Source organism: Enhydra lutris, unplaced genomic scaffold, assembly GCF_002288905.1.
Source record: "Enhydra lutris kenyoni isolate GAN:26980312 unplaced genomic scaffold, ASM228890v2 scaffoldscaffold17, whole genome shotgun sequence".
NCBI lineage: Eukaryota > Metazoa > Chordata > Mammalia > Carnivora > Mustelidae > Enhydra > Enhydra lutris.
The window spans coordinates 7248828-7275954 of NW_019154101.1; the positions used below are offsets into that span (position 1 = coordinate 7248828).

Sequence of the window (27127 nt, forward strand, 5' to 3'; positions counted from 1 at the left end):
AAGGGAAACTGAGGCTCAAAAGGGAACAACGTCACCTCAAGTCTCCAGCAAAGCCTAGAAATCCAAAGTTTGCTTGGTGTTCAAGTTGCCCTTCCCTCTAGCTCAATTTTACTCATTTATTCATTTACTTATTTAACAGATATTTTCTGTGCCTTGTATCATTCTAGACGCCAGAGACATGACAGTGAACAAAACAAAGATTCCTGCCCACGCAGAACCACGGATTAGTGGGAAAGCAGGGGAGGGGAGACAGACACAATAAATAAGTCAGCAAGACAGTACGTTACAAGATAAAGTGCTGAGGGGATGCTTGGGGGGCTCAGTTGGTTAAGTGTCTGCCTTCAGTTCAGGTCATGGTCCCAGGGTCCTAGGATTGAGCCCCGCATTTGTCTCCCTGCTCAGCAAGGAGCCTGCTTCTCCTTCTCCCTCTGCCACTCCCCCTGCTTGTGCTCTCTCTGACAAATAAATTAAAAAAAAAAAAAAAAAAGATAAAGTGCTGAGGAGCAAATGACTAGGCACACTGGGAGTATGAAAGGGTCAGGGGTGATGTCATTCTAGAGGGCGTCAGAAGGAACAGCTGGAGAAGCCCTGGGAGGAGGTGAGGAAGTGAATCTGGAGGATATCAGGGGCTGAGGACTGGGGCAGAGGGACAGCCTGGGTGGCTCAGGAACTCTATCTCTCCCCCAAACACAACACACCATACAGCCATGAGTGAGAGGAAGGGGATGGAGACTTGCCCAGAGAGGGCTGCAGGAAGAGGAGGAAACGAGGTGGTCCCATCCTTTGCCTTGGCAACGTGGAAGCCCAGGAGCTCGTGTGGCCAGGGCTTTGTCCCCTACCATGGGCGTGGGCTCCTGCGGTTTCTGATTGTGTGGAAGGACTCCCAATGCAGCCCTTGTGTCTAGCTTCACATCTACACATCACTCCCCGGAGCCAGCCCAGTCCTGCCCTGTCCACTCCCCGCAGAGGCTGCTGCGCTGACCCTGCCCCCAGCTCCAGGATGCCGGTCCAGGCTGTGTGTCTCGGGTCTTCGGACTCAGTGGCATGTCAAGCTTCCTCATCATGTCTCAGGCCCTCATCTCCTTCCCGCAGACCTGAGGCACAGTCTAGCACCCAGGAACAAGCCTGTCCACCTGCCAGCACCAACGCTGACAAGATGGCTGGGGAGGGTCCCCCATGCATGGTACTGGAGCATGCTTGTCGCTCGCCTGCTCTTCAGAGCTTGGCCTCTTCTTTTTCTTCCTCTGCAACATTTTAGCATCCCCCTCGGGGTTTGGATCACCTCTGGGGTCCCCTGCCTTGGACTCGCTGGGGTGCACACTGGACTGAAGGGGGTCAGGTAATTTTAGTTCCAATTTTCAGCTTTGCCTCTTACTCAGGAGCCCGAAACAAGTTCTTTAACCTCTTTTTTTTTTTTTTTTTTAAAGATTTTATTTATTTATTTATTTGACAGAGAGAGACACAGTGAGAGAGGGAACACAAGCAGGGGGAGTGGGAGAGGGAGAAGCAGGCTCCCCACTGAGCAGGGAGCTCCATGTGGGGCTTGATCCCAGGATTCTGGGATCATGACCTGAGCTGAAGGCAGATGCTTAATGACTGAGCCACTCGGACGCCCCATCCTAAACCTCTTTGAAACTCACCTATTAAAAATCAAAACAAACAAACAAATCAATCCTGTTTTTCTGGGGTTTTGTGAGGTTGAAATACCATTAGTGAAAGTCCCAGTCCAGATGTCTGGTGCAGAGCAGGTCCCAGATAAACACTGGCTTCCTACCTCTTCTCTAAGGTGTCACAGTCTGACACCTCCCTGTGGCCTTTTCACCTCTGTCCTTCACACCCAGCAGTGGACTGTATCCATTTTAGATACTTGGTTACATATCGAGGACAGGCCTCCTCTTTATGGCCCATTAGTGTAATAACTTTCTCATAAGGAAATCAAAGAAAACCTGATGCATATTGGCAGGACAGAGGTAAGCACTTTCATGTCACTCACGAGGCTGACCCACCTGTCTGATTTGCCCAAGATTTGCCAATGTAGCACCAAATCTGATGTTCCGGGGAAGACCCAGAACTCGGGGCAGACGGGACATCGGGTCACCCTCTCACCACTCCCAGCCTCACACACTGTCCGGCTTTCTCAGGCTCCTGTTTCCAGGCCCCATTGGCAGCTCCCTTGCTCCTGAAGGAAGGAGGGAGTCAGAGGGAGAGGGAAAAAGCAGAGAAGGGAGGGGAGAGGAAGGAGGGAAGGTGGTTTCTTTAGTCCTTTTCTAGGTGTGATGTCTAGCTCAGGAGCAGCATGCCCCTTTCAGCCATTCCCACCTTGTTTTCCTTTGTCTCTCTGGACACCATTGCTTCCCCTGGAGTCCCAGGTCAGGAGGTTTATCGTCCACATTCAGCTCAGGGTCCCCAAACCCCAGTTTTGCACAGGGCAATGTGAATGGTGGCCAGATGTTTCCTGTGCCAGCAGTGGGCTTGTGTCATGGGAGAGGAACCTCCCAGTAAGAGGCTTGGAGTTTATAAACGGCATTGGTCCATCTTCCTCTCTTGGGAGAGAGACACCTTTACTCCGGAAGGTAAACCGATCTTCTCGAGGGAGGGGGCCGGGGTGTTTAAGCAAGACCCTCTGGAGCTGATACACTCTTTCAAGGCATGTTTGCTATTCGATCACACTGGAACAAAGCTTGATCAGTGCCCAGACCATGCAAATATGTGAAAATATCCATGGAGAATTGTCTCCTGACAGGCTAGTCCATTCATGAAACAAAAATAATATGCTATAAGAAATGTCTGGAGAATAAGAAATCTTGTAAATTGAAAATACTAAGGAAATCAACGCTTACAAGACAGTAATAGAAGGGATGGAAGAAAACGAGGAGGGCGTCTTCTCGCAATCAGAACAAAATGGACAAAAAGGTGGAAAACAAGAGAGGAAAGATAGGAAAATGTGATGACTCCATGAGGTTCAATAACCAACTAGTTAAGGAGTTCCAGAGAACAGGGGAAGAGGAAATGGGGCGTCATTATCAAAGGATGGATGTGGTTGCCAGAACTGGAGAACGGGGGTATACGCTGCCAGGGCACAGTGAACGAAGGCAGGCCCCGTCCAGGGTGCCCGCAGAGGGGGGCCTCCTGCTGTGAGGTCGTGAGGTAGGACTGGACAGTCCCCTGAGAGCTCAGGCTTGTTACAGACGGTAGAACCAGAATAACGCTCCACTTTCCTCGTTCACAGCACTGCATCCCGGATTTTATCTTTGGAAGACCCTGAGGACTCGTTTCCCTCTCTCTCTGTTGCTTTCCAGTTATCACAGTCCTCCTCCCACCTCATTCCTTAGCCGGGACCCAGGAGCCCGGGTTCTGTCTGTCCTTGGGCCTTCTCACCCTGCCTTGCCCACCCCTACTGACCCTCAAGGTCAAGCTGCCAAGCACTGAACCAAACAGGCTTCGGAAAGGCACCTTATCCCCACCCATGGAGGGGCCCCCAGCGCTTGCCTCCCACCCCATGGCCACTGAGAGCCCCACGTGACTGTCTGAGGCAGAGGTTTCCTGCTCCCTGAGGAACGCTGTGTCAGTGGCCAGGCGAGCCCCAGAGCCAACATCTGCCTGACCCGCCATGGGCCCCAATTTGCTACCGCTGCTGCTCCTGGGACTGGCAGGTAAGGTTAGAAGGAGCCGCGCCCTGGGCCCCTATACTGCATTCCAGGCCCAGGAATAACTGGCATTATTGTGGCAAGAGTAACTCTTGTAGGGCCCAGAAGGTGGACCTTTCCATCCCTGTGACCCTGTGGCAGTGGGTGGACTGGAAAGTTTCTGGACTGCCCAGCCTTCCCACATCCTTTCCTTCCCTAGGCCAGGGCTCCATGGTCACCTTCCCAGAGGTGCTACAGGCCCCCGTGGGGGGCTCCATTCTGGTGCAGTGCCACTACCGGCTTCAGGACATCAAGGCTCGGAAAATGTGGTGCCGCTTCTTGCCAGAGGGGTGCCAGCCCTTGGTGTCCTCCACTGTGGATCGCAGAGCCCCGGGTGGCGGACGCATGTTTCTCACCGACCTGGGGGGCGGCCTGCTCCAGGTGGAGATGATTACCCTGCGGGAGGAGGATGCGGGAGAGTATGGCTGCGTGGTGGAGGGGGCCGCGGGGCCCCAGACGGTGCACAGAGTCGCTCTGGACGTGCTCCCTCCAGGTGAGTTATCCTAGGCTGGCCATTGCCCTTCCCCGCCTCCACCTGCACCTCTTGGGGGATGGGGGCTCTTAGCAGGGGAGGAATTGGGAGGAGATATTTTTGACTGCTCCCCAGGGACCGGAAACCAAACTGGGTGAGCAGTCTGAGATAAAACAGCCAGACAGTGGGTCCCTCCCCACTCCCACGCTAGCGGGTTTCTCCATTGGAAGGCACATCCTCCTTCCTCACCCATGGCCTTGGCCTCCTCATCCAGCTATTTTTTTCCTCTAAGAAATGTTTTAAAGAAAGTATTAATTTGGGCATATCAACCTGGAATTCAATTTTTAAATCTTCCTGTTTATTACTCCTGTTATAATGGGTTTGATGGCTTAAAATTATTGAATCCGTATTTTATTTAATTTTATGTCTTCACTGAGCATATAGTATGTGCCTCACCTTTAAGCAGGGTGTGTTCGATGCCTGAATTACTCCCAGCTCATTTTGTTTTAAAAAATGAGGAAAATGTCATTAATAGGTATCAGTATTGTCAACCCTATTTTGAGTCTAGAAAGTACTTTCTTTCGATAGGCTGCAGTTTTCTCTGACAGACTACAACTTTCTAATGTCTAAGCATTTATTAAAAGACAATTTTAAAGTAGAAGAAGAAATTTTCCTGAAAAGTTGGATGTTGTAAGAAAAAAAATGTTCTGGAGGGAAAATGGCCAGCTGCCTGCAGAAGTGGAGACTGTTACAATCTTTCTCTTGTGGATGATAATAGTCTTTCATTTTTAGGTCCTCCTTTCTCATGTAATTTGTGCCCAACCCCCAAGTCATGAAATGAAGAAAGGCATTTTTTCTTTTCTTGGTTTCCCCCCCATTTGCTAATTATTAGTGTAGACTAAGTTGTCATTAGTATCCCTCTCATCTCTGGTCCAAGATCATTATTTCATGTTGTAAATATGTTCCTGGTGGTCTTTGTATCCTCCGTCCTCCTCCTTCCTTGACACTCTAAGGTCTAATAGCTCCAACGTGTAGGTGCTGGGGCCCCAACAGCTGTAGCGGATGGATGCTCAGGCCAGCCAGTGGAGCGTGGCTTTCAAGGAGGGTGTGGGTGGCTTAGTAGGTATCAGGAGGGCAGGACACATGCAGCAAGATGGGAGATAGGAACCATGAGCCACTGGGAATAAGACCCCTATCCTGAGGGTCTAGAAGGACTGGCCAGGTTCCCAAGACAAATCCTCCGGCCCATAGAAATTAACCCTGAGTCCCATAGCCAGAGTTGAGTGTGTTGTAAGGACAATAGAAGCCTTGTCACAAAACCAAGACTTGGGCTCTGAGCAAGGCTCCCAGCAAGGGTCTTCTGGCTTTGTGTCACATTAGGGTTGATGCTAGAATTCCTTAGATCCTGAGGGCAGAGTTTTGGATGGGGCTCATCCAGCCTGCAGGGGTGTCCCATGGCTGCAGGTATATGGAGAGGTTTAGCAGGCTGTGCTGAGGCCCCTTTAGAGACCAACTGATGAGCACCAGGAGCAAGGTTGCCACTGAGGACAAGAGTGGAGAACCTATTCTGGGGTGGGGTGGGGAGGCAGGCATAGATTACCCAATGGCTGATTCTGCATAGTCAGAGTAGCCGGATAGACCAGGGGTCTGGAGGAGCAAGTGAAGAAGGAAGGCAGGGGCAAGGGTTGGGATCTGGTGGTGGAGGGGAGTGGGTCTGGTCACTAACAGGTAAAGACAGAAAGAGACCATCCCTGATCTCCAGAATTAGGCCCCTAAGGAATATGTCAAGCCCCATTTGTGTCAAGCCCCATCTGCTTCCTCAGCCCCACTCCCCCAGTCCCGCAGATCTCAACAGGCCTGTACCCTGCCCTCCATAGTTATATGCTCATTAATATTTCCTTCTGACTCAGCTCCTCGACTGAAAGAGAAGGAGACCTATAAGGCTGGGACTCTGGCTGACGGCCCCTCCTCAGACACTGTGGGCAGTGCCAGCCCTGTGGAACCCACCCAGGATGAGAAGAGGTACAGATAAGAGCTGTATTCGGTGGCTGGGAAAAGGGTGGTGGTAGGAAGGGGAGTGAAAGATTGTTCAGAGCCCCAGGCTAACTCAAGGGGAAACCTCATGGTTCCTTCCACCCCTGGGGAATTTCTGATCAGACAGGAAGTCAGGCAGACCTGCCTCTGTATCCCAGTTCAGCAATGACCCCTTTATCCTGGTGGTCTCCGGCCAGGATAGCCTGATAATGTGTTTCTCTTCTGCCCTGCTTGAGTCTGTCCTCCTCATTCCATCCCCCAATTCCTCTTCTTGCAACCATGGCTCACCAAGAATAGCACCCTTCTCCACTGCTCTGGAGTTCCCGGTGAGCAGCTTCCTGCCAGGTTCAGTCCTGAGCTCGTCTATCCCTTTATGTCCTTCAGCATCCCCTTGATCTGGGGCGCTGTGCTCCTGCTGAGCCTGTTGGTGGTAGCATTGGTGCTGTTTGCGGTGATGGCCAAGAGGAAAGGTAGGTAGCCATCCACCAGCCGACCCCAGCACAGCCCCGCTGGTAGTGTACCAGCTAGTCTTATAGACAATGTCAGACTCTAGGTCTGTGTCCTCTGTAGATGGGCTTGTCTGAGCTTTAGTAAGGCCCACAGGTCCTAGAATTTCCTAGATGAGGTGTGGACAGGAAGGAGGAGATTCAGTGGGAGCTGTCCTGGTGACAGAGGAATTGGACAGGGTGGGCAGTGGGATAAACAGGTGACTAGAGGTGAGAGAAGGGTTTTAGGAGAAAGGCTGAGTGTTGAGGCAGGATGAAGGGAGTTGGAAGCAGTCAGTGGGTGGGGAGGCACCTGGCAGGCTGCAGCAGATCTGGGGAGGCAGTGGGGAAAGATATGCTGGTAGGAGTGAGATGAAGGGTCTGGACGAGGAAAGAGCCTTCAGGGACTTCTGAAGGGAGGGAGGAGATGGGCTCTGAGCCAGGATGGGAAGCAGACTATGGTGCCATCCTCTGTCTTCCCAGGGAACAGGCTTGGTGTCCGTGGCCAACCTCAGAGCAGCAGAGTTCGGGGCATGGTAAGAGGCCTCTGCAGGCCCCCAGCCAAATTCCTCTTCCATCTGCCCAGTTCACTGAGAGGTCCCAGGATAGGGGGTGGTGGTGGAGAAAGACTGACACCCAGTCAGGGCCCATATCCTCTTCCTAAATGGTGTAAACTTTGTACCAGTTGTCTTCTACCTTCCCGCCTTGGTATTTCACGCTCCCCAATTTGGGAAGAAAGTTAGGCCTTGAAAATCTTCGAAGGGAATCCCTCTTACCCACCAACATACTCAGGATTTGAGAGACAGATCCAGTGTGATCCTGGGCTTCCCCCACAAAGGGAACTGGAGCAGAAGGAGGCATTTTCTCTCTGTCTCACTTGCCTGCTTTTGTTACAGGCCTCCTCCTCTGTGGCCCACCACATCAGTAACTCTGGACTGGGACTTGATTTGCCATCGGACGTTCCATATGCTAGGCTCGACTCACCACCTTCCTTTGACAATACCACCTATAGTGTACCTTTTGATCCCCCATCAGAGAAATCCCCACCCCCAGCCCAATCCTCATCTCCCCCTCTGCCTCCTAAGGTACTAATGTGCTCCAAGCCTGTGACATATGCCACAGTCATCTTCCCTGGCAGGGACAAGGGTGGAGGGGCCTCCTGTGAGCCAGCCCAGGATCCACCAAACGGCCAAACGCCACCCAGCTAAGCTGTTCATCCTCCTGCACACTCACCGAGAACATCCCCAGAACTCTGTGCATCCAGCCAGCCAGACCATGCCCTCAACCCTTAGGATATCAGAGAAGCTAGGGACTTTAGATTCTAACCTAATATCTTGGCTTTTCTGACCTGGAAAGTGAGACTTAAATGTGACTGAGGTGTCTTGGGAATCCCCCATGCTGGTTCCTCTGCCATTATAATACTGAGTTAAATAAACTCTGAATGCTAATATATGAGCTCTTGATGTTTGAGGGGGAGAAAAGGGCCTGAGTTTGACTATTCCTATGGCCTGGGAACTGAAGGTTCTGGTCCAGGGTTTGTGCTGCACGATCTCCTGCCTGTTCTGCCAGTAGGGACAAGGTTTCCTTCTCTGGTCAGAATACTATGATGGAGTTTGATTCAAGGGACACTAAGAAGCCTTCTTCAGAAGTATTTCCTACCTTTTTCACGGTACCTAAATTATAGATCCATTGGCTTTAGTCTAGAGACCTCTTTTGCCTTCTGCTCTGCACCTTGTAAATAGGCGGCATTTTCTGATGTGACAACACATGGGAGGAATGGGATAATATGAGTGAAAGGAGACTCAGGACAGATGTGGTGAGAGAGATGGAGCTGAAAAGAAATAGGAGTGATGTTAAGGGAACATAGTGAGGGTTGGCGGGGGTAGGTGAGTGGGTGGATTGGGTAACTGGATGATGGGCATTAAGGAGGGCACTTGAACTAATTTGGGTGTTACATGCAACCAATGAATCACTAAATAATACACTATATGTTAACTACACTGAATTTAAATAAAAAATAAATAAAACAGGAGTAAGATCAGAAACTGAAGTAAATCCCAAGCCTATCCCTTGGCAAGACCAAGGATTTTCAAGCGCCAGGAGATAAAAGACCTCTGCAGACATGTTTATCAGAGCTAGTTCTCAAGTGGGTGGACATCTGGTAGCACTGTACTCTTTGGCCTGAAATCTGGAGCCTGGAAAGAGCCCAGTGGAGAAAGGGCATGGCAAGGGAAGAAGGGGAATGAATGGTAAAGGTGTGGTCACTGCCAAGTGTAAATGAAAGCTAGTCGAGGCTGGGGGTGGAAGGGCCTTTAAGATGTCTGCGAGGATTTCTTATGAAACTGTTCAGTTTGAAACTATCGGCCCATATTGAGATGAAAGACAAATGGAGAGAAGGGGGTGCTCGGGAAATTATTTTTCTTACAGTCATGGAGAGCTAGGCCTAAAGTGTTTTTCACCATCTGGAGAGGCCCTGAGTTTGGTCTAGGTACCCGAGAAAGGACAGGCAGAGCATGTACCCTGGGCTCCAGCTGGGTAGGCCTAGTGATGCTATTTTCAGGGAGCTCTGGCAGGATGTTCTGAGCTTCCCCTGATAGAGTCTCAGCCTGTGACATAACACAAATTTATTACTGTTCCTTGTGGAGGTGGCAGCTGCCCACCAATCAACTAAGCCCTTATTTTCCCTGGCTAAGATAACTGGGGACTTCCCTGCTGGGGAAGAGAGGCAATGAGGGTAGGGAAGGATAAAATTTAAAGGGAAGGATAAAATTTAAAAAGAACCCATCTGGGAAAAAGTTACTCTGGTCTGAATGTAGTTTGAACTTTTTAGAGCCTGACAGAAGTAAAAGTATATTTAATAACACAAAGGAAAATACTAAGATCAACTGGCTGGTGGAGAAGAGGGAAGGAGGAAAGGGAAATATATTAATTCCATCAATGCTCATGGTTAAAGTCTATGAATACCAAACAGAATTTCTCAGTTATAACTGTAACTTCTGAGATGAAAATACAGATCTTCTAAATTTTATCATAAGAAACATAGGAAAACAAAGCAAAGAAAATGCAGGTGACATGACAAGGCCATTGCTTCATATCAGAACCTTTGGAATGCAGCTAAAGAAGTTCTCAGAGGAAAAGTCACACCCTCAACAAGAATTAAGCATCTTACTCAAATTGCTAGTTCATTTTAAAGGAGGAAAATTGTATAATACATAAATAAAAGAGCTTATTCTTTGAAATGAAATGAAATAAAAGAGAGAGTGTTAACTAACTTACTCAAATAAATAACAAGGGGAAAATAATCACAGATATAAAGACAATGAAAAAAATGAGAGTATTTTGTGTTGGTGGTGTGCCTGGGGTGGGGATAATGAATGTAGAGAGGCTGAAATAAGTTTTTGGGGTGACTGAAATATCTTCTATCATGATTGTGGTAGTGGTTATGTGGGTGTATATGTTTGTCAAAACCCATCATTAAAATAGGTGCACTTTCTTGTATGTAAATTACATTTTGATAAAGTTGATTTTTAAAAAATATTTGAAAGACCATGGGGGAATAGTTAAAATAATCTTAGAGAGGAAAATGTTCTTTAAAGTATTATACAAAACTCAGAAGCCATAATGTAATTGATACATTAAAACAAGAAAAGACTGATATCTTTTTCTCCACTACAAAAGCACAATAAAGATAAAACACAAAATGAGGAAAAGTTCTGCAACTCATACAAAGGCAGAGACCTCATTTCTCTAACTCCTACAAATCAATTAGAAAACAAATACTTAATAGGATATATACAGATAGCTCACAAAACAGGAAATATAAACATAGTAAAGATGTTTAACTTAATCTAAGGGAAATGCAAATTAAAAGTACACTGAGAACGATTTAAAAGAAAATGGTTGAAGAACTCAGAAAATACTTTTTTCCCCCAAATTTTTATGTAAATTCTACTTAGTTAATATATAGTGTAATACTGGTTTCAGGAGTAGAATTTAGTGATTCATCACTTACATATAATACATGGTGCTCATCCTAACACGTGCTTAAACATAACAACTCCTTAAATTCTCTCTTCTAGAGGTGCCTGGATAGCTCGGTTGGTTAAGCATCTCATTCTTGATTTCAGCTCAGGTCATGATTTCAGGGTTCTGAGACTGAGCCCTGCATTGGGCTCTGCTGAGCATGGAACCTGCTTAGGATTCTCTTTCTCCCTCTCTCTCTCTCTGCCCCTACCCTCCCTCTGCTTGCTTTCTTTCTCTATAAAAAAATTCTCTGTTCCATAAAAGCAACAAGAAAACTGGCAAAAATAGCCAGAATCAACTTTTTTAGAACTCTGGAAACCAATGGCTTGCATCAACCCAAAGAATCTTTACTTAAGAAAATTGGCTTTCCCTCCCTTGTAGCTCATTTAAAGCACATAAAGCAGTATTCATAAAGTAGCATTTACATATATGTGTTGACAGGCACATGATTTATTAAGATATAACTTTTATGACATTTATAATATGAAAGAGTGGGGAGGGAATGGAGCTATACAGGATCAAAGTTTTTGTATATTGTTGAAATTAAGCTGGTATAAATAAGAACTGGATTGTTTTAAATTAAAATGTTAATTGTAATCCCTATAGCAAGGAAAGAAAAACCCTCACAAATATAGTAAAAGAAATGACAAGGGAATTAAAATTAAATTTAAATTGTGTATTTAATATAATGAAAGAGTGGAGAAAGAGAAGGAAACAAGACATCAGACATGTAGAAAACAAATAATAAGATGGCAGACATAAATCCTATCTTATCAGTAATTAATCTGAATGTAAATAAACATTACAGTTAAAAGGCAGAGATTGGCAGAATGTATTAAAAAAACTCATGATCCAACTACATGCTTCCTATAAGAGACAAACTTTAGAGTCAAAAACACAAGTAGGTTCCAAGTAATAGGATAGAAAAACATGTATCACGCAAACTAACTAAAGACATATATCACGCAAACTAACTAAAGGTGGGGTGGTTATATGAATTAAGATAAAAGGACATTTTATAATGGTAAAAGAGTAAATCCATCAAGAAGATTTAACAATTATAAATATATATGTACCTAACAACAGCATTTCAAAATACATAAAGCAAAACTGACAGAACTGAAGGGAGAAATAGACAAATAGTAATAACTGTAGACTTCAACATCCCACTTTCAGTAATAGGCAGAACAAGGTAGACAGGTGGAAGATCAGCAAGGAAATAGTAGACATGAACAGCAGTGTAAAAACCAAGTAGACTTAATAGACATCTGTAGAACACTCCACTAAACAACAGCAAAATGCAATACACATTCTTCTCAAGTATACATGTAACATTCTCCAGGGTAGACTACATATCTGACCATAAACATGTTCTCAATAAATTTAAAAGGACTGAAATCATTCAAAGTATGCTTTCTGACTATAAGGGAATGAAATTAGAAATAACAGAAATAAATTTTGGAAACTAACAAATATGTGGAAATTAAACAACACACTTCTAAATAACAAGTGGGTCAAAGAAGAAACCACAAGAGAAATTATAAATACTTTAAGAGGAATGAATTCAAAAATATAACACAGCAAAACTTAGGGGATTCAGCAAAGTCTGTGCTTAGAGGGAAATCTATAGCTGTAAACACTTTATATTAAAAGAAAATAAAGATCTCAAATCAACAACTTAACTTTCCACCTGAAGAAACTAGAAACAGAAGAGCTGACTAAACCCAAAGCAAGTGGAAGGAAGGAAATAATAGATTGGAGCAGAAATGAATGAAATAGAGAACATATAAAGGGGAAAAAATCAGCAAAACCAAGTATTGGTTCTTTGAAAAGATCCACAAAATTGACAAATCTTAGCTAAGGTTACTTTCTTTGCCAAAAGAACAAAGAGAAGACTCATATTACTAAATGAGGAATGAAAGTAGAGGGAGCACTACAGACTTTATGAGACTAGAAGGATTATAAGGAAAATTGTGGACAAGCGTGTTTCATCAAAATAGATAACCTAGATGAAATAGACAAATTCCTAGAAAGACACAAACTACTGAAACTGACTCAAAATTAAATAGAAAATCTCAATAGATCTATAACAACTAAAGAGGTTTAATTAATAATCACAAAACTTACCAGACAGAGAAGCCCAGGCCCAGATGATTTCACTGGTGAATTCTACCAAACATTAAAAGAGTTTTAAAACCAATCCTTCTCAAGACCTTCCAAAAAATAGAAGAGGCAGGCCCTCATTCTATGAGGACAATTTTACCTCGATTCAAAAACCAGACAAAGAGATGACAAGAGAACTACTGATTAACATCTCTTATGAATACAGATGCAAAAATCCTCAACAAAATACTAGCGAATAGGCTCTAGCAATAAATAGAAAGGATTATATACCAAGACAAAGTGGGATTTATCCCTGGAATGCAAGATAGGTTCTACACATGAAAATCACTAAGACATACCACATTAATAGAAAAAAGGACCAAAACCACATGATCCTTTCAACAGAGGACAGAAAAAGCATTTGGCAAAATCCAATACCTTATGATACTAATGCTCAACAAGCTAGGAAGAGCTGGGAATTTCCTCAACCTGACAGAGGGCATCTACAAAAAACTCACAGGTCGGGGCGCCTGGGTGACTCAGTTGGTTAAGCGACTGCCTTCGGCTCAGGTCATGATCCTGGAGTCCCGGGATCGAGTCCCGCATCAGGCTCCCAGCTCCATGGGGAGTCTGCTTTTCCCTCTGACCTTCTCCTTGCTCATGCTCTCTCTCACTGTCTCTCTCTTCTCTCAAATAAATAAATAAAATGTTTAAAAAAAAAAAAAAACTCACAGGTAACATCATACCTAAAGGTGTAAAACTAAAAGCTTTGTCCCTAGGACTAAGAACAAGACAAAGATGTCCACTCTTGCCACTTTCATTCAATACTACAGGTTCTTGAGAGTGTAATTAGGCAAGAAAAAGAAACAAGAATCACCCAGATTGGAAAGGAAAAAGTAAAACTATTTCTATTTGCAGATGACATGATCTTGAATATATAAAATCCTAAGGAATACACACACACACACACACACACACACACACACACACAAACCGACAACAACCCCAGAGCTAATAAATGAGTTTAGCAGTTCCAGAATACAAAATCAATATACAAAAATCAGTTCTATTTCTATGAACTAGCAGTGAACAACTCAAAAATGAAATTAAGAAAACAACTCCATTACAACAGAATAAGGATAATAAAATATTTAGGTGCAAATTTAACAAAAAATTTCAAGACCTCTACACTGAAAACTATAAAACATTGAAAGAAATTTAAAAAGACCTAAATATGTCTGATCCATTTTCATGGATCAGAAAACTTAATATTGTTAAGATAGCAATTCTTCCTCAATTTACTTACAGATTCAACTCAATCCCTGTCAAAATTACAGCTGCCCTTTTTGTAGAAATTGACTAGCTGATCCTAAAAGTCATATAGAAATGCAAAGGTCCCTGAATAGCTAAAACAATCTTGAAAAAAAAATAATACAATTGGAGGACTCATATTCCTGATTTTAAAAGTTACTAAAACACTACAACAATCAAGATGGTGTATACTGGCATAAGGACAGACACATAGAACAATGGGACAGAACTGAGGGTTCAGAAGTAGACCCAAACATCTAACAAAACCATACATCAAAAAGAGTATCATTTAAGTGGGGGAAAAGAATAGTCTTTTTTAACAAATAGTGTTGAGACAAGTAGATATCCACATGCAAAGAATGAATCTGGAAACTTACCTCATACTATATGCAAAAATTAACTCAAAATGAATCAAAGATCTAAAAGAGCTAAAACCATGTAAAACCTAGGGAAAAAAACCAGAAGCATAAACCTTTGCGATTTCTAAGATATGACACTTAAAGTGCAAGCAACCAAAAAACAAAACCCAGACAAATTGTACTTCATGAAAATATAACACTTTTGTGCAGCAAAATGATACTGTCATGAAAGTGAAAAGACAATTCACAGAATGAGAGTAAATATGTGTAAATCAAATCTGATAAGGGTCTAGTATCAGAATATATTTTTAAAAACTCCACAATAAAAATACATGTAACCCCATAAAAAATGGGCAGAAGATTCCAATAGACATTTCTCCAAGAAGACTGACAAGTGGTCAATAAGCTCATAAAAATGCTCAACATCATTAGTCATAAAGGAAATGCAAATCACCACCACAACGAGATACCATTTCATACTCACTAGAATGCCTGTATCAAAACAAGAAGCAAGGATGCGTGGGTGGCTCAGTTGAGCATTCTCCTGGTTTCAGCTCAGGTCATGATCTCAGGGTCATATGATCAATCTCTGCATTGGGGTCCAGGATCAGTGTGGAGTCTGCCTGAGATTTTCTCTATCCCTTTGCCTCTGCCCGTCAACATGCTTATGCTTGCGCTCTCTCTCTCTCTCTCTCCCTCTTTCTCAAAATATATAAATAAAATCTTTTAAAAAGAGAATAACAAGTGCTGGTGAGGTGAGGATGTGGAAAACTGGTATCTTCACATACTGCAGGTAGGAAGGTAAAATGCTACAGCTACTTTGGAAAATAGTTTGAAAGTTCCTTAAAAAGTTGAACATAGAGTTTCTGTATAACCCAAATTCCATTCCTAGGCATATACCCAAGAGAACTGAAAATATATGTTCATACAAGAGCTTGCACACAAATGTTTATAGCAGTATTATTCATAATAGTCAAATAGAGGAAACCCATGTATCCATAAGCTGGTATGAATGGATAAATGACATGTGGTATATCCCTACAATGGAATGTTATCCAACCATAAAAAGGAATGCTACAATGTGGACGAACCTTGAAAAGATTATGCTAGGTGGAAGAAGTCAGACATAAAAGGCATATATTATGATTCCATTTATATGAAATGTCCAGAAAAGGCAGGTCCATAGAGACAGAAAGAAGGAACTGGGTAGGGACTGCTAATGGGCATAGATAGTTCCCTTTGAGGTGATAAAAATGTTCTGGAATTAGACAGTGATATGGTTGCACAACTTTGTGATCTACCAAAAGCCACTTGAATTGTATATCTTTTTAAATGGTGAATTCTATCTCAATTTAAAAAATTGCCAAAAGGAAAACAAATGGCAAAGAAAGAAAGGAAAAAGGAAGGAGCAACACAGTATGACTAGGTAGTGCCTTTGTGGGAACCACGGGTGCAGTAAATATACACTACTGCTTGCATGTGCACAGATGATTTTGCAAGGATGCACGATGAAGTGGTAACACAGATCAGTTCTGGGGAGGGGAAATGGTGGCTGGAGGACAGGAATGGGAAAGACTTTCACTATTAGACACTTTTGTTCCTTCTGAATTTTGTGCCACATAAATGTATAATCTATATTTAAACATAAAAATTAAATTGGTAATAATAGCTAATACTTATTGAGTGCTTATTTTGTGCCAGGTACTGTTCTAAGTGTTTTATATTTATGTTATCTGCATGATGATGTTCTTTTATTCTGTTTTTATCCTCATTTAGAGAAAGGGAAACTGAAGCATAAAAAAGATGAATTATATGCTAGAATTAACAAAGCTAGTAAGTAGCAGAGCTAGAATTTGAACCCAGGCTGTGTGGCTCCAGAGTCCTTGTTCTTTACCACTAGTCTGTATTGCCTCTCAGAAATTAAAGGAGTGGGGGAGGAAAAGTGGGGGAGAGTGTGTGAGAAGGACAAAGGAAGAAGGGGGTAAGAGACAGAGGAATGGAAGGGGGAGTAGGATGGCAGTAGAGGGAGTGGAGGGAGGGTAACAAGAGGACGGGGTAAAGGGACAGTGGGGGAGAGGGGGAGCAGGGAATATACAGACCAGATGGCATGATTAAAATGCCAAGTACAGGGCTCCTTTTCCCAAACACCTCCCTGCCTGTCCTTAAAGTTCTGATCATGGTCATTTGAATAGAATATTGAAGACTGGGTATGGGATAGCTTACCATAGGCTAGGTCCTATGAAAGCTTCTATAGCCTAGTGCAAAACTCTGGAATCAAATTTGAGTTAGAATCCCAGCTCCACCATTTTGTGGCTGTGTTTCCTGGAATAAGATCTTTCTAAGCTTCAGTTTCTTCATCTGTAATATGGATATAATAAAAGTACATGCTTCACAGATTTGATTTAAGGATTTAAAGAATGTATTTTGAGCACTTAGGCTGGCACAGAGTAAGTGAACAATAACTGGTAGCTCTCATAACATTATTTAACAGACTCCATGAACACTAGATGATTGAGTTGTAAAGTATAAGAAATTAGTAGGAAGATCAGGCTCTGTGTAAGAAAGGCCATCAAATGGATAAAAGTACAAAGGTGGCGTCTCTAGAAAGGGAGAATAAAAAGAGAGCTAGAGTCATATATACACCTTGGCAGTTTCAGTTTCACATGGGAATCCCCAAGTCATAAAGTGCAAAAGAGAAAAGGAATCCCACAGCCCTATGCACCTCTCAAAAGATTCCTTGACTTCTTAGGAACCCATTACTACATCCTTGCCAAGAGATCATCAAAGCACTCATAATGCCGGCTTTCCATAAGTAAATACAGCCTCTGTATTAGGGCGGTGTTTTCCATCTGCTAGTGGATGTCGCCTTATGTAAGAAGCAATCAGTTCATCTTAAAGCCTCCCAGGCCTCCAGTCTACTGCTGGTTCTAATTTCTGCCTCAGTTGTGCCAATGACTGTTAAGAGTTAAGAAAGAGATATCTAAGTTTCATGCTTCAGAAACACAGGCTTTTATTTTGATAAAGCTAAAGATAGTGATGACCATAAAAGGCTAGTATACTGAATATGTATACTATACAGTATCTTAAAAAGGAGAACTTGGGTCATTTCTTTGTGTCATATACAGCAAGAGAACCATGGTCCCTTTAGATAATTTTTTTTAACATACACATTCTTGAATTTCTTCATCCTTATTCTCCTTGACATCAGCCACTCTGTCAAATCCTGAAAGCAGGAGCAGAAACAATATCACAAACCCCAAAGAATGTCCTCAGCAATTATGAACCTAACTTATGGCTCTAGAAAAGGAGGAGATTTGCTAGCTCTGAGGTAAGGAACTCTATTCTTTCCTCTTCTTCCTGCCCACATTTTACCATTAACCTTCATAGAATTACACTGTGGATGCTAAGGCCTTCTTTCTCCCTTAGTGACCATCCAGATATTCCATGGAAACAATCTGTCTGTTTAAGCTGGGACCAAGGAGGAACTTTCTATGCCCAGGGGTCACAGATGTTGGAACAAAGGGCTGAGAGAAGGGGTCATACTGTTTAATGATAAAACGTCCCTGTCTGTCTGGGCTGGGTCCAGAGCTAGTGAAAGGATGATAATTATCTGCAGAGCAAGGACTAAGTCCTTATAGCTCTGTGTCTCTCCTTTCTTTGGAGCGGCCTTTGACTGTAAGAATCTGAGCCTGTTTGCAACATCTCTCAGACAAGGGTTCCAGGAATGAATGCTTACTCTGCATTCCTAAATTTCTTCCAAAGGAGTTGTTTTCCTCCAGGAATTCTCCCTCTATCCAAATCCTGGTCAAGCAAGTGTCAAAAGGTCTGGCAGTATTAGTCGAGGACATGGATTCTCTCTGTCCATATCTCATTACGGAGGCTTTAAGCTCAGAGACCCACTGGTGATAGACTGGGCAGGTCACACATCGAGAGAAGAACTCCTTACAGTACTGAAAGGAGAGGGAAGTCTGTGAGCTCAAGGATGTATACTTTCTTCCTCCACTCCACTCTACCAGGACTTACGACAGTGCCCACTCAGCATACTCACTCAGGGCTCAAGGGGCAGGGAGGAGTGAGTCATGGCAAAGCAGGCCCAGAGAGTTGGTTTTGAGCTACAGGGGAACTGGAATGCCTTAGACGCAGAAGGCAGGGCTGTAGGGACAGGTGTCAAACTCAGCCAGAGGGCATCCACTGAGAAGGATTAAGTGTTAACATTTTAATGGTATTGGGTAGTAGCTGTGCAAAAGAAAGTTAGGGAATCTGGTCCTGGCCCATGCAAGAATACCTGGGAGGGTACATGAGGTAAGTGGAAAGAGTTTCTAGGTTGAGGAAAAAGGTTTGAGTTGGGAAAAGAGAGACAGAGGCAGCAAGGAGAAGAGTAAGGGAGAGATGCAGGTGGCAGAGAGATCAAACTAGAACTTAGGTGTCAGGTGAAGGACAGGAGAGAAGCAGGTACCTTGAGGGTTTGGCTGCGGGTCTCTGGGGGAGTATGCAAGAAGACACCCTCTGGCATTTTTTGTAACATTAGCACATGGCACTCCAGGAATCGGACAAAGCCATGTGAACCAAATAGTGAGGCATTGGTTCTTTTCACCAACTGGCGAGCCTTGGAGATGTGGTACTCAACCAGATTCCACTGCGAGTCCTGGGCAAACCTGGAGGGAAGAATCTCGTCTCCATCCCCTGCTGACCGACCGTGGCTCTCTCATAGAGTCATCACAGCTTTAAGGCTCTAAGACCTCCTGGACAGTCAGAACTGTGATGCTGGCCAGTGGCCAATGCTACTAACTCACATGAAGGAGACTTAAATGGAGACCATGGGTTATCCAGCACTTCACTGTAACCTTAAACTTAACCCTCAACCTATGCCCAAACCTGCTCAGGGACAAAAAGAAACCTTCTAATAAGATAGGAGGGATGGGAGGTAAAGGTCTTTAGAAAGGCACAGAGGCAGAATAGCCCTGCCGAAAGGGTTTGTAAAAGGCAGTAGCTTAAATGACCCCATGGTATTCTTAAGTTTCTATTTCTGCCCTTTCCCACCAAGTAAGACTCTGGTACCCCACATTACCACATGGCCAGAGATGAGTGGACCCCCAGCATGACATTACTCTGAGAGTTTAGGATGCAGCTGTGCTCACAGTGTTGAATGAAATGCAGACACTCGCCAAAGGACCGGCATAGCAATCCTGTGGACAGAAAAGGTAACCAGGCTAGGATCAGTTGTCAGTGTAGGAACTGGTATAGAAGGTATGTGGTACAGGGGAACAGACAACATCCGAAACACAGACACCCTGAGGCACAATGTGGTTCCTAGACTTTAAGAAACCAGGGGCTAGGATCACGGATATGACAAAGGGACAGCCTCATGACTACCTGTGTTCCAAACACAGGGCCCTAATCTAGGTCTGAATACTTCAGGAGTATAGCAGAGCCCTGCACAAGATTTACCTTTTCCGTAGAGTAGTAGATCTAAGCAAGAAGAATAGAAGCAGGCCAGGCCAAGGACATCATGACTCTGGGAAATGAGTGCCCACTGACTCTCCAGCACACGGACACATAGATCAAATCTGCCAAGAGACAGAGCCACAGGGACCAGCTAGGAAGTGGGGAGGATGGTAGAGGAGAGGAGGGGATCTTCTATCTCCAAAGTAGCCTAACATCCCCTAGAGATCTTCTCGCCTTATCTCTATTTATACAGTTATCTCTATTTATACAGAAGTTGTCTGTGCCTGAAAGCAGACCTGCCTCTAAGCAAAGGAAGTAGGAAAATGCCTGAACCAGTTTCTAGGTTCTTTCTTGAGCTACTGCAATTACCTACCCCCTGCGGAGAAATGAAGGAGAAGAGGGAGGAAAAGGGGGAGGCAGAAGAGAGGGAGAGGAGGAGGAGGAATATGCATTTCCATTCCTAAACCCCACACTTAAAGACAATGCTTCCTGAAATGAATAGAGAAGAGACAGCCCTGGCTGTAAGAAAGGGAACAGCATCTCCCTCTCCATTTCAAACTTCCTTGGGAAACCATATCCTCCCCTCTTAGACCACAAATGCAAATGGCAGAAAATGATCTTAATACTTCTTCTTTAGAAATGCAGATCTGAAGAGAACTGAGAGAACCAGATTCTCCAGAGCTGGTTTCTTGAGGTGTCTGCATATCTCATGAGCTTGAAAACCTAAGGAGGTCAAAGAGCATTGTATGAGGCCTAGTGGTGAACTTGGCTTCTCTAAAAGCCCTAGGCCCACCAGCTCCAAGCCCCATTACCCAGCTTGATGGAGAAGTCAAGATGGCCAAGGCAGAGCTTGGTGTAGGCTAAGGCCTGCATGAGCTGGGCTGTGGCCAATAATCCCTCCCTGGAGAACCAACATAGGCTGCTTTTCTGAATGGCCATCTGCTCACACTGTAGCCACTTGTCTCTATCACCCATATTCTGGGAGAACTGGGATAGGGCCACATAGGTAGAGACAACCTGTGGGGCAACAAACATGCGGCAAAATATTCTGACTGTACATTCACCTTATACTTCCATCTTGTCCCTTTTTTTTGCTAAGAGCCCACTATGGTGCCTTGCTGCCCACATGATCAGGGACTACTGGCATCCCTATCACTCTCCCCAACTCCTGCTATGAAAACATACTCCTTGTTGCTCCCACACTTCTAATTTGATCATTCCCACTGCCTGATCTTGAAACAAACCACTTTCTCTACCTGCCCCCCTTCTTGTTCTCTGATCCCAGACTTCCCCTTCAAGACACTGGACAAACCATACTTCAATGTTTTCTCTAATGAAGGCCTCTGATACTTGTTCCCTAGAACTCTTCAGAACTGCTGCCTAGATGTCTATTATAAGTATTTGCACATTTGACAACATTGATGACTTTCTTCTTGAAATACTGTCATCACTAGGTTTTGAGGACATCATATTCTTTTGGCAACTGCTCAGTTTCTTTTACTGATTTCTCCTTATGACCCTGACCTCTTAACAATGGAGCTGTTAACTCAGTCCTTGGACCTTTTCTCATTCCCTCGGAGATCTTTTAAACATCGATAATCCCTGAATTTCTATTTCCAGTCCAGACCACTCCCATGCACCCCACATTCATATGTTCAACTGCCTACTTAACATCTCCATCTAGATGTCTAATAGACACCTCAAATTAAGCATGTCTAAAACCTGGCTTCAGTATTTCCCCAAATCTGTTCCTTGTGCAGACTGCCCCATCCCAATTAAGAGCATCTCTATTCCTCTAGAAGTCCAGATTGCAAATCTTGGGATTATCCTTGAATCCTTTTTCTCTCCCATCCCAGAAATGATCCATTTGGTGACTCCTGTTGGTTCTCTCTTGACTGAAGACCACTCCTCCTGCTTCCTCTGCCATCACAACAATCCGAGCCACTATCTCTTGCCTATATTGTTGGGATAGTCTCCTAACTTGGCTCCCTGCTTCCTCTCTTGCCTCCTTCAGTTGATTCTCAATACAGCAGACAGAATGACCCTATTAAAATATAAATAGACTCTGTCACTTCTCTTCTCAGAACCTGCCACTTACTTCCCATCTTCTGTAGTGTAAAAGTCTAAACCCATATAGTGGCCCACAAGGCTACACCATCTGCCATCCACCCTCTCCTGGATCTCTGACTCACCTCCTGGTTCTGTCTCCTTCCCTCCTCACTGTTCCTCAAACACGGACAGCATGCCTCGTGCACCACTGTGCCTTCTGCCGGTGCATTCTTCTCCCTGATAGCCATATGGCTTACTTTCTCACCTCCTTCAGATATTTGTCCAGATGTCACCTGCTTGCTGAGGCTTTCCCTACCATCTTGTTTAAAACTGCACCCCATCGTCCAGCTCCCAGAACCCCATGGCCCCTTGCCTCCATTTAATTTTTCTCCACTGCATTTATTATCAACTAACATTCCATATATTTCACTGATTTGTTGTGTGTTTCCCTGGAACCAAGATCAGTGCCTGGCACATAATGCGTATTCATCAAATATTTATTGAATAGATGGATAAAAAAGATAAGACAGACAGACACTGAAGTTAGGAAGATATTTTCCTTCCTTCTTTTTTCCTAAGTCAGCAGTTCAAATCCTTCTTTAGATCATGGGCTCCTTTGAGAATCCAATGAAAGCTGTGATCTGTTCCCTACCTCCCTCCACTCGTCAAATGTTCTTTTGAACATACACACCAAAGCTGACATTCAGTTCAGGGAACACACAGACAGCCATGCCTGGAAACCCATCTAAAACCCATCTAAAAGAACTCATCTGCAATATGGGAAATGCTGCTCAAACATACAATCAGTATGTCCTATAGAGTCTGGTTATTGTGGAGCCATGCTAAACTCAGAATCTCTCTCCCTAGCATTTTAAGTTTCTGACTGAGGTCCAGAGGTAAAGCAAGGACTTGCTTACCTGGGCTTCATTTGCAAATTCCTCAGCAGAATTCTTCTGCATGAGAGTGGCAAGGCAGGCAAACCTGCGGCTGCTGGCTGTGGTGTCCAGGTTATAGAGCTGCCAGAGCAAGGAAAGGCAGCGAACCCGCTGCTGTAGGACTGCCAGCTTCTTCTTACTGCTGTGAAGCACAGAGCACTTAGTTTGTCCTTAGTCTGCACAAGTGCCCACTGTCCCTCCCCATAAAAATCCAAATCTATTCATCAGGGGGCCATCTACAGACTTTCAAACTCAGGCATGTTCCTGGGATCCCCATAAGACTTTTTAAACCATCCCTCTTTTTTTTTTTTTTTTTTTTAAGTCGACCCAGCATGGGACTTGAACTCATGTCCCTGAGATTGAGTCCTGTGCTCTTACTGAGTCAGTCAGGTGCCCCCAAACATCCCTCTTGATTGAAAAAATTCAAAGAAGTGTTTTTAAAAGGGTTGTTCTTTGAATTGCTATTTTGAATATATTTCCTACAAGTTATAGCTCAATAACTGGGTAGCAATGAAATATTTTGTATGCATATCAGAAATAATATTGTTACATATATGTATATATATGTATACATGTATATACACATACATATATGTATCTTGATTTGAAAGAGACAGGGTAATATGTATCTTTATTTGAAAAACACAGAGTAACACTATGCTCAAAAACAAAAGGAGTCTTCACTCTGCTACATTTCACTGGCTCAGAGAGTAAGGTAGAAGAACTGGAAGTGTTATAGGCTTGAAAGAGGAGTCTTAGGTCAATAGAGGCAACACTCCAGGCCCCATCCTAGTTTAGTTCTCTGGTCCTAAAGGGACTGGGATGACTTAACTAGACTCCTCACTTCTCACTAGAGTTGTTTGGAGATTGGCTTAGCGAACAGGAATGCCAATATTTTTCCAGGAATGTTTGGAAAAAGACACCAAACCAGGTCCAAGGGAAACTCCTTTTCAGCAGTCGAAGGGCTTGCCTGGCCAATTTTTTGGCCAATGTGATCTGTCCCATGTTGAAACAGACCTAGAGATGGGAAAATGAGAAACAGTAATGTAAATGTGGGAAGAGTACTAGGATGAGGCTCTGGTCATTTGGCGTTAGTACTTGGGCTGCTGAGGCGCTAGAGTGAGAGAGCTGCAGCAGGGCCTGGCCACACTAATGAGCACCAGTAGGGCCACAGGCAGGTAAAGGAGTGAGAAAATAGGATTGTGGAGAAAGCACCCTCTTTTCTCATCTCCCTCATGTTTGTCACTGAGAAGGCTGTGGTTTGGAAAGCAATGCTGCTGGACTGAGATGGGACTGTCATGCAGCAGAGACTCAGATGTTTCAGATGCCACTGAAAGGATCTGAAATGTCACCAAATCCCTTATCTGTCAGGTCATGCTGCCACAGCGTATGTGGGTGTAGGAGCTGAAGAACTACCTTGAGGTTATCATATTCTTCATGTTTTAAGACTAAATCCTCCAAGAAAGTGATAGTCTATGGTGATTCCAGAACAATCTTGGGAAGATTGCACAACAACTTCTTATAAAGGGAAAGAAATAATTATTTAACCTCTGGATTGCTCAAAGACCTCAGATTGAAACACAGATAATATAATACCATGAAAAACTCTTAATATTCTCTTTGGCATTCAAAGCATTCAAAGGCATTATACACATTAGGTTTACTCTCCTAGCCAGATTATCTTAAAATTTACATTGAAATTAATTTTTATTTTAATTTTTTAAAAATTTAAAGCTTGGCTCTCTAACAAAACATCCCCCATGGTTTTATGGAGTAATTATGTATAAATTGATAATTATCCCAACACATTTTGTTCTGTTGATTTAATAGTAGTGAGGCTGGGAAAAGTTGCTGAGCTGTCCTGAGTTATTCTTATGCAATAAATAAATTTACTTCAATATGTCTTTTGTAAATAGAGTGTCTCATGGCATGCTTTCCCCAGAGCTTCTACTTGTTATATAAATCTCATTCCCTAAGGAAATTGCTTTGATACAGAATAATCTATGAGGCATATATATTTTTTAAAGCAAAATGTAGAATGGAATATAGAGAGTTCCTATTTGTATATAACAAAGGAAAGGGGAGACCATATACATTTATGTATGCCAAACCCGTCTGGTAGAATACATAAAGATTTATAACATCAGGGAGGGGACATAGTAGCTGAGTGATGGGGTTGAGTGTAGGGAGACTTTCATACGTATGTTCTCCACCCCCTTTTATTGAGATGTATTTGACACAAAGCATTGTGTAAGTTTAAGATGTATGACATGATGGTTTTTTATTGAGATATTGTAACTGACATATATAACGTGTTAATTTTAGGTGTCCAACATAAAATTTTTATGAGAACTTTTAAGATCTATTCTTTTAGCAACTTTCAGATACATAATACAGCATTGTTCAGTATAGTCACTATGCTGCAGATGATATCCCTAGGACTTATTTATCTTATAACTGGAAGTTTGTACCTTATGGTCACCTTCACGTTTATGTCCACTCCCCAGCTGTTCTGAAGTTAGTTTACATGTACTCCATTTAACAAAGGACATGAATAAGCAATTCACAGAAAAATAAATGACCGGTAAACATACAAAAATAACATACCTTATTAAGAAATACACATTTCAGTATAACTTTCATCTATAGATTAGAAAGTTTAAAACAGACTGATAATATCTGATATAAGGATGTGAAGAAATGGGAAAAATTCAAATTGATACACAGATGGTTCCTGACTTAAAATGGTTTGACTTAACAATGTTTTAGCTTTCACACAATAGTGTGAAAGTGATATGCATTCAGTAGAAACTGTATTCTGAATTTTGCTCTTTTCCTAGGGTAGCAATATATATATGGTATGATACTCTCTCATGATGCTGGGCAGCAGCAGTGAGTGCCCTCCCTGTCAGCCATGCGATCATAAGGGTAAACGACTAATAGACTTACAATCATTCTGTCCCTGTAGAAATTAAGGCTTAGAAAGCTTAAAATAATCTCAAGTTAGAGACAACCTAAATGCATGTGAAGAAGGGACTGATCAAACTTTGATATAAGCATACAATGGAGTACTTGGCAGCTGTAACTGATTGGATGTACACTAATATGCAAAAATGTTCCATCTGTACTGTTAAGAATAAAGGTCAGCTACAGAAGAATGAGAATATAGAATATGATTCTATTTTAAAAACAACAGAAAATAATAATGATATGCCTATGTGTGTGGATCTGGTGGAATTTGCACAATATTAACTATGCTGGGGGTAGCATGGAGCTCTTTTCATTTTCTCCATATTGTGTATTGCAATCTTTTGAATTTGTAGAACGTTTCCTTGCATTATCACATTTACAACTGCATACAAAAAACCAAGATTTTTAAAAGAAATAATAAGGTAACTCTCAAGGAGAAATAACCCAAACTTCAGGGCCCTGCCCTGACTTTACCTCTGACCGAAGACAGCAGAAAGTGGCCTCCTCAAACTGACAGATCTTCACCTTGTGCTTTTTCAAAAATGAGAATGCTGAGGGCTGGCCCAGAAGACTGCTTGCCTTCCTCAAATAAAAGAAGGCCTCCGAACAAGACAAGGGATGGAGAAACAGGATTAGGATTCGGACGACCTAGTGGTGCAATGAGGTTGAAGGATGCAGTAAGGTTATGATGAGGTCAAGAATGGGACTGGAATCGCGGTGAGCTCACAGTAAGAAACAGGGAGGTGGATGGCACGTGCAAGTCAGGGGCAGGGCGGGCAGTAGTTTGTGCTCTCGGACTAGCACATTCCCACTTGGTATTTCCTTCTAAACCCCTTCCAGCACCTTTCTCTATCTTGCTCCATTTTTCACCCAAACTGACTGACAGTATGAAATCCCCACCAAATTCCCCAAGTGAAAGGGCTCAGCTCAAGGGCTGGGAGCAGAGCTTGCTCACCATGTAATTCTCTGACAGGTCCAAGGAGGCAGCAGCGGCCTCCAGCAGGTAATAAAATGCACATGTGGTCTCTCCGATGACCAGGCAGTGCTGGGTGAGGGGTGAGATCACGAACTGCAGGATTTCCTCACAGTGACAGGGCTTTCTGGTCAACATGTCTTTGTCGGGGCTGCTCTGAGCCAGCTTCCTGTTCACCTGATCCAGGAACTCTTCCTCTGTTCTTTGTGCAGAGAAGAAGAGTGGAGAGTGGTCACAAAGCAACCACTCTTCTCGGGCATTCCCAGGTCTCCAAGCCACTGT

At 43.5% G+C, this 27127-nt stretch overlaps 2 protein-coding genes across 15 annotated transcripts in view; one reads left to right on the forward strand and one right to left on the reverse strand.

Moving 5' to 3' along the window:
• Positions 1 to 3592: 3592 nt before the first annotated feature.
• On the forward strand, positions 3593 to 8125 carry LOC111147513 (triggering receptor expressed on myeloid cells like 1). Of its 3 annotated transcripts, XM_022503548.1 has the most exons (7): positions 3611 to 3653; positions 3847 to 4183; positions 5604 to 5605; positions 6084 to 6180; positions 6577 to 6662; positions 7161 to 7213; positions 7574 to 8125. In XM_022503548.1, exons 1-7 carry the CDS (start codon positions 3611 to 3613, stop codon positions 7883 to 7885), a joined length of 930 nt encoding a protein of 309 aa, XP_022359256.1. In that variant the 3' UTR covers positions 7886 to 8125. The 3 variants fall into 3 exon arrangements, with proteins under 3 accessions (XP_022359255.1, XP_022359256.1, XP_022359257.1); XM_022503547.1 differs by lacking the exon at positions 5604 to 5605 and having other exon boundaries at positions 3593 to 3653; positions 3847 to 4179; positions 6069 to 6180; XM_022503549.1 differs by lacking the exons at positions 3847 to 4183; positions 5604 to 5605.
• A 9339-nt stretch (positions 8126 to 17464) lies between these two features.
• The window catches only part of LOC111147511 (adenylate cyclase type 10-like), a 41440-nt gene continuing 31777 nt past the window's right edge, over positions 17465 to 27127 (reverse strand). For 6 of the 12 annotated variants that reach the window (XM_022503538.1, XM_022503541.1, XM_022503539.1 and 3 more), the window contains 10 exons: positions 26828 to 27047; positions 26347 to 26520; positions 23747 to 23919; positions 22885 to 23044; positions 20731 to 20935; positions 20545 to 20641; positions 19922 to 20040; positions 19542 to 19659; positions 18930 to 19128; positions 17719 to 18423 (listed from right to left, as the gene is read on the reverse strand). In XM_022503538.1, coding sequence (XP_022359246.1) covers positions 18106 to 18423; positions 18930 to 19128; positions 19542 to 19659; positions 19922 to 20040; positions 20545 to 20641; positions 20731 to 20935; positions 22885 to 23044; positions 23747 to 23919; positions 26347 to 26520; positions 26828 to 27047 — 1783 coding nt within the window. In that variant the 3' untranslated portion in view covers positions 17719 to 18105. Of the gene's footprint in view, positions 17697 to 17718; positions 18424 to 18929; positions 19129 to 19541; positions 19660 to 19921; positions 20041 to 20544; positions 20642 to 20730; positions 20936 to 22884; positions 23045 to 23746; positions 23920 to 26346; positions 26521 to 26827; positions 27048 to 27127 lie in introns of those variants that run through there. The other 6 variants (XR_002640634.1, XM_022503535.1, XM_022503542.1 and 3 more) reach the window with 6 other exon arrangements.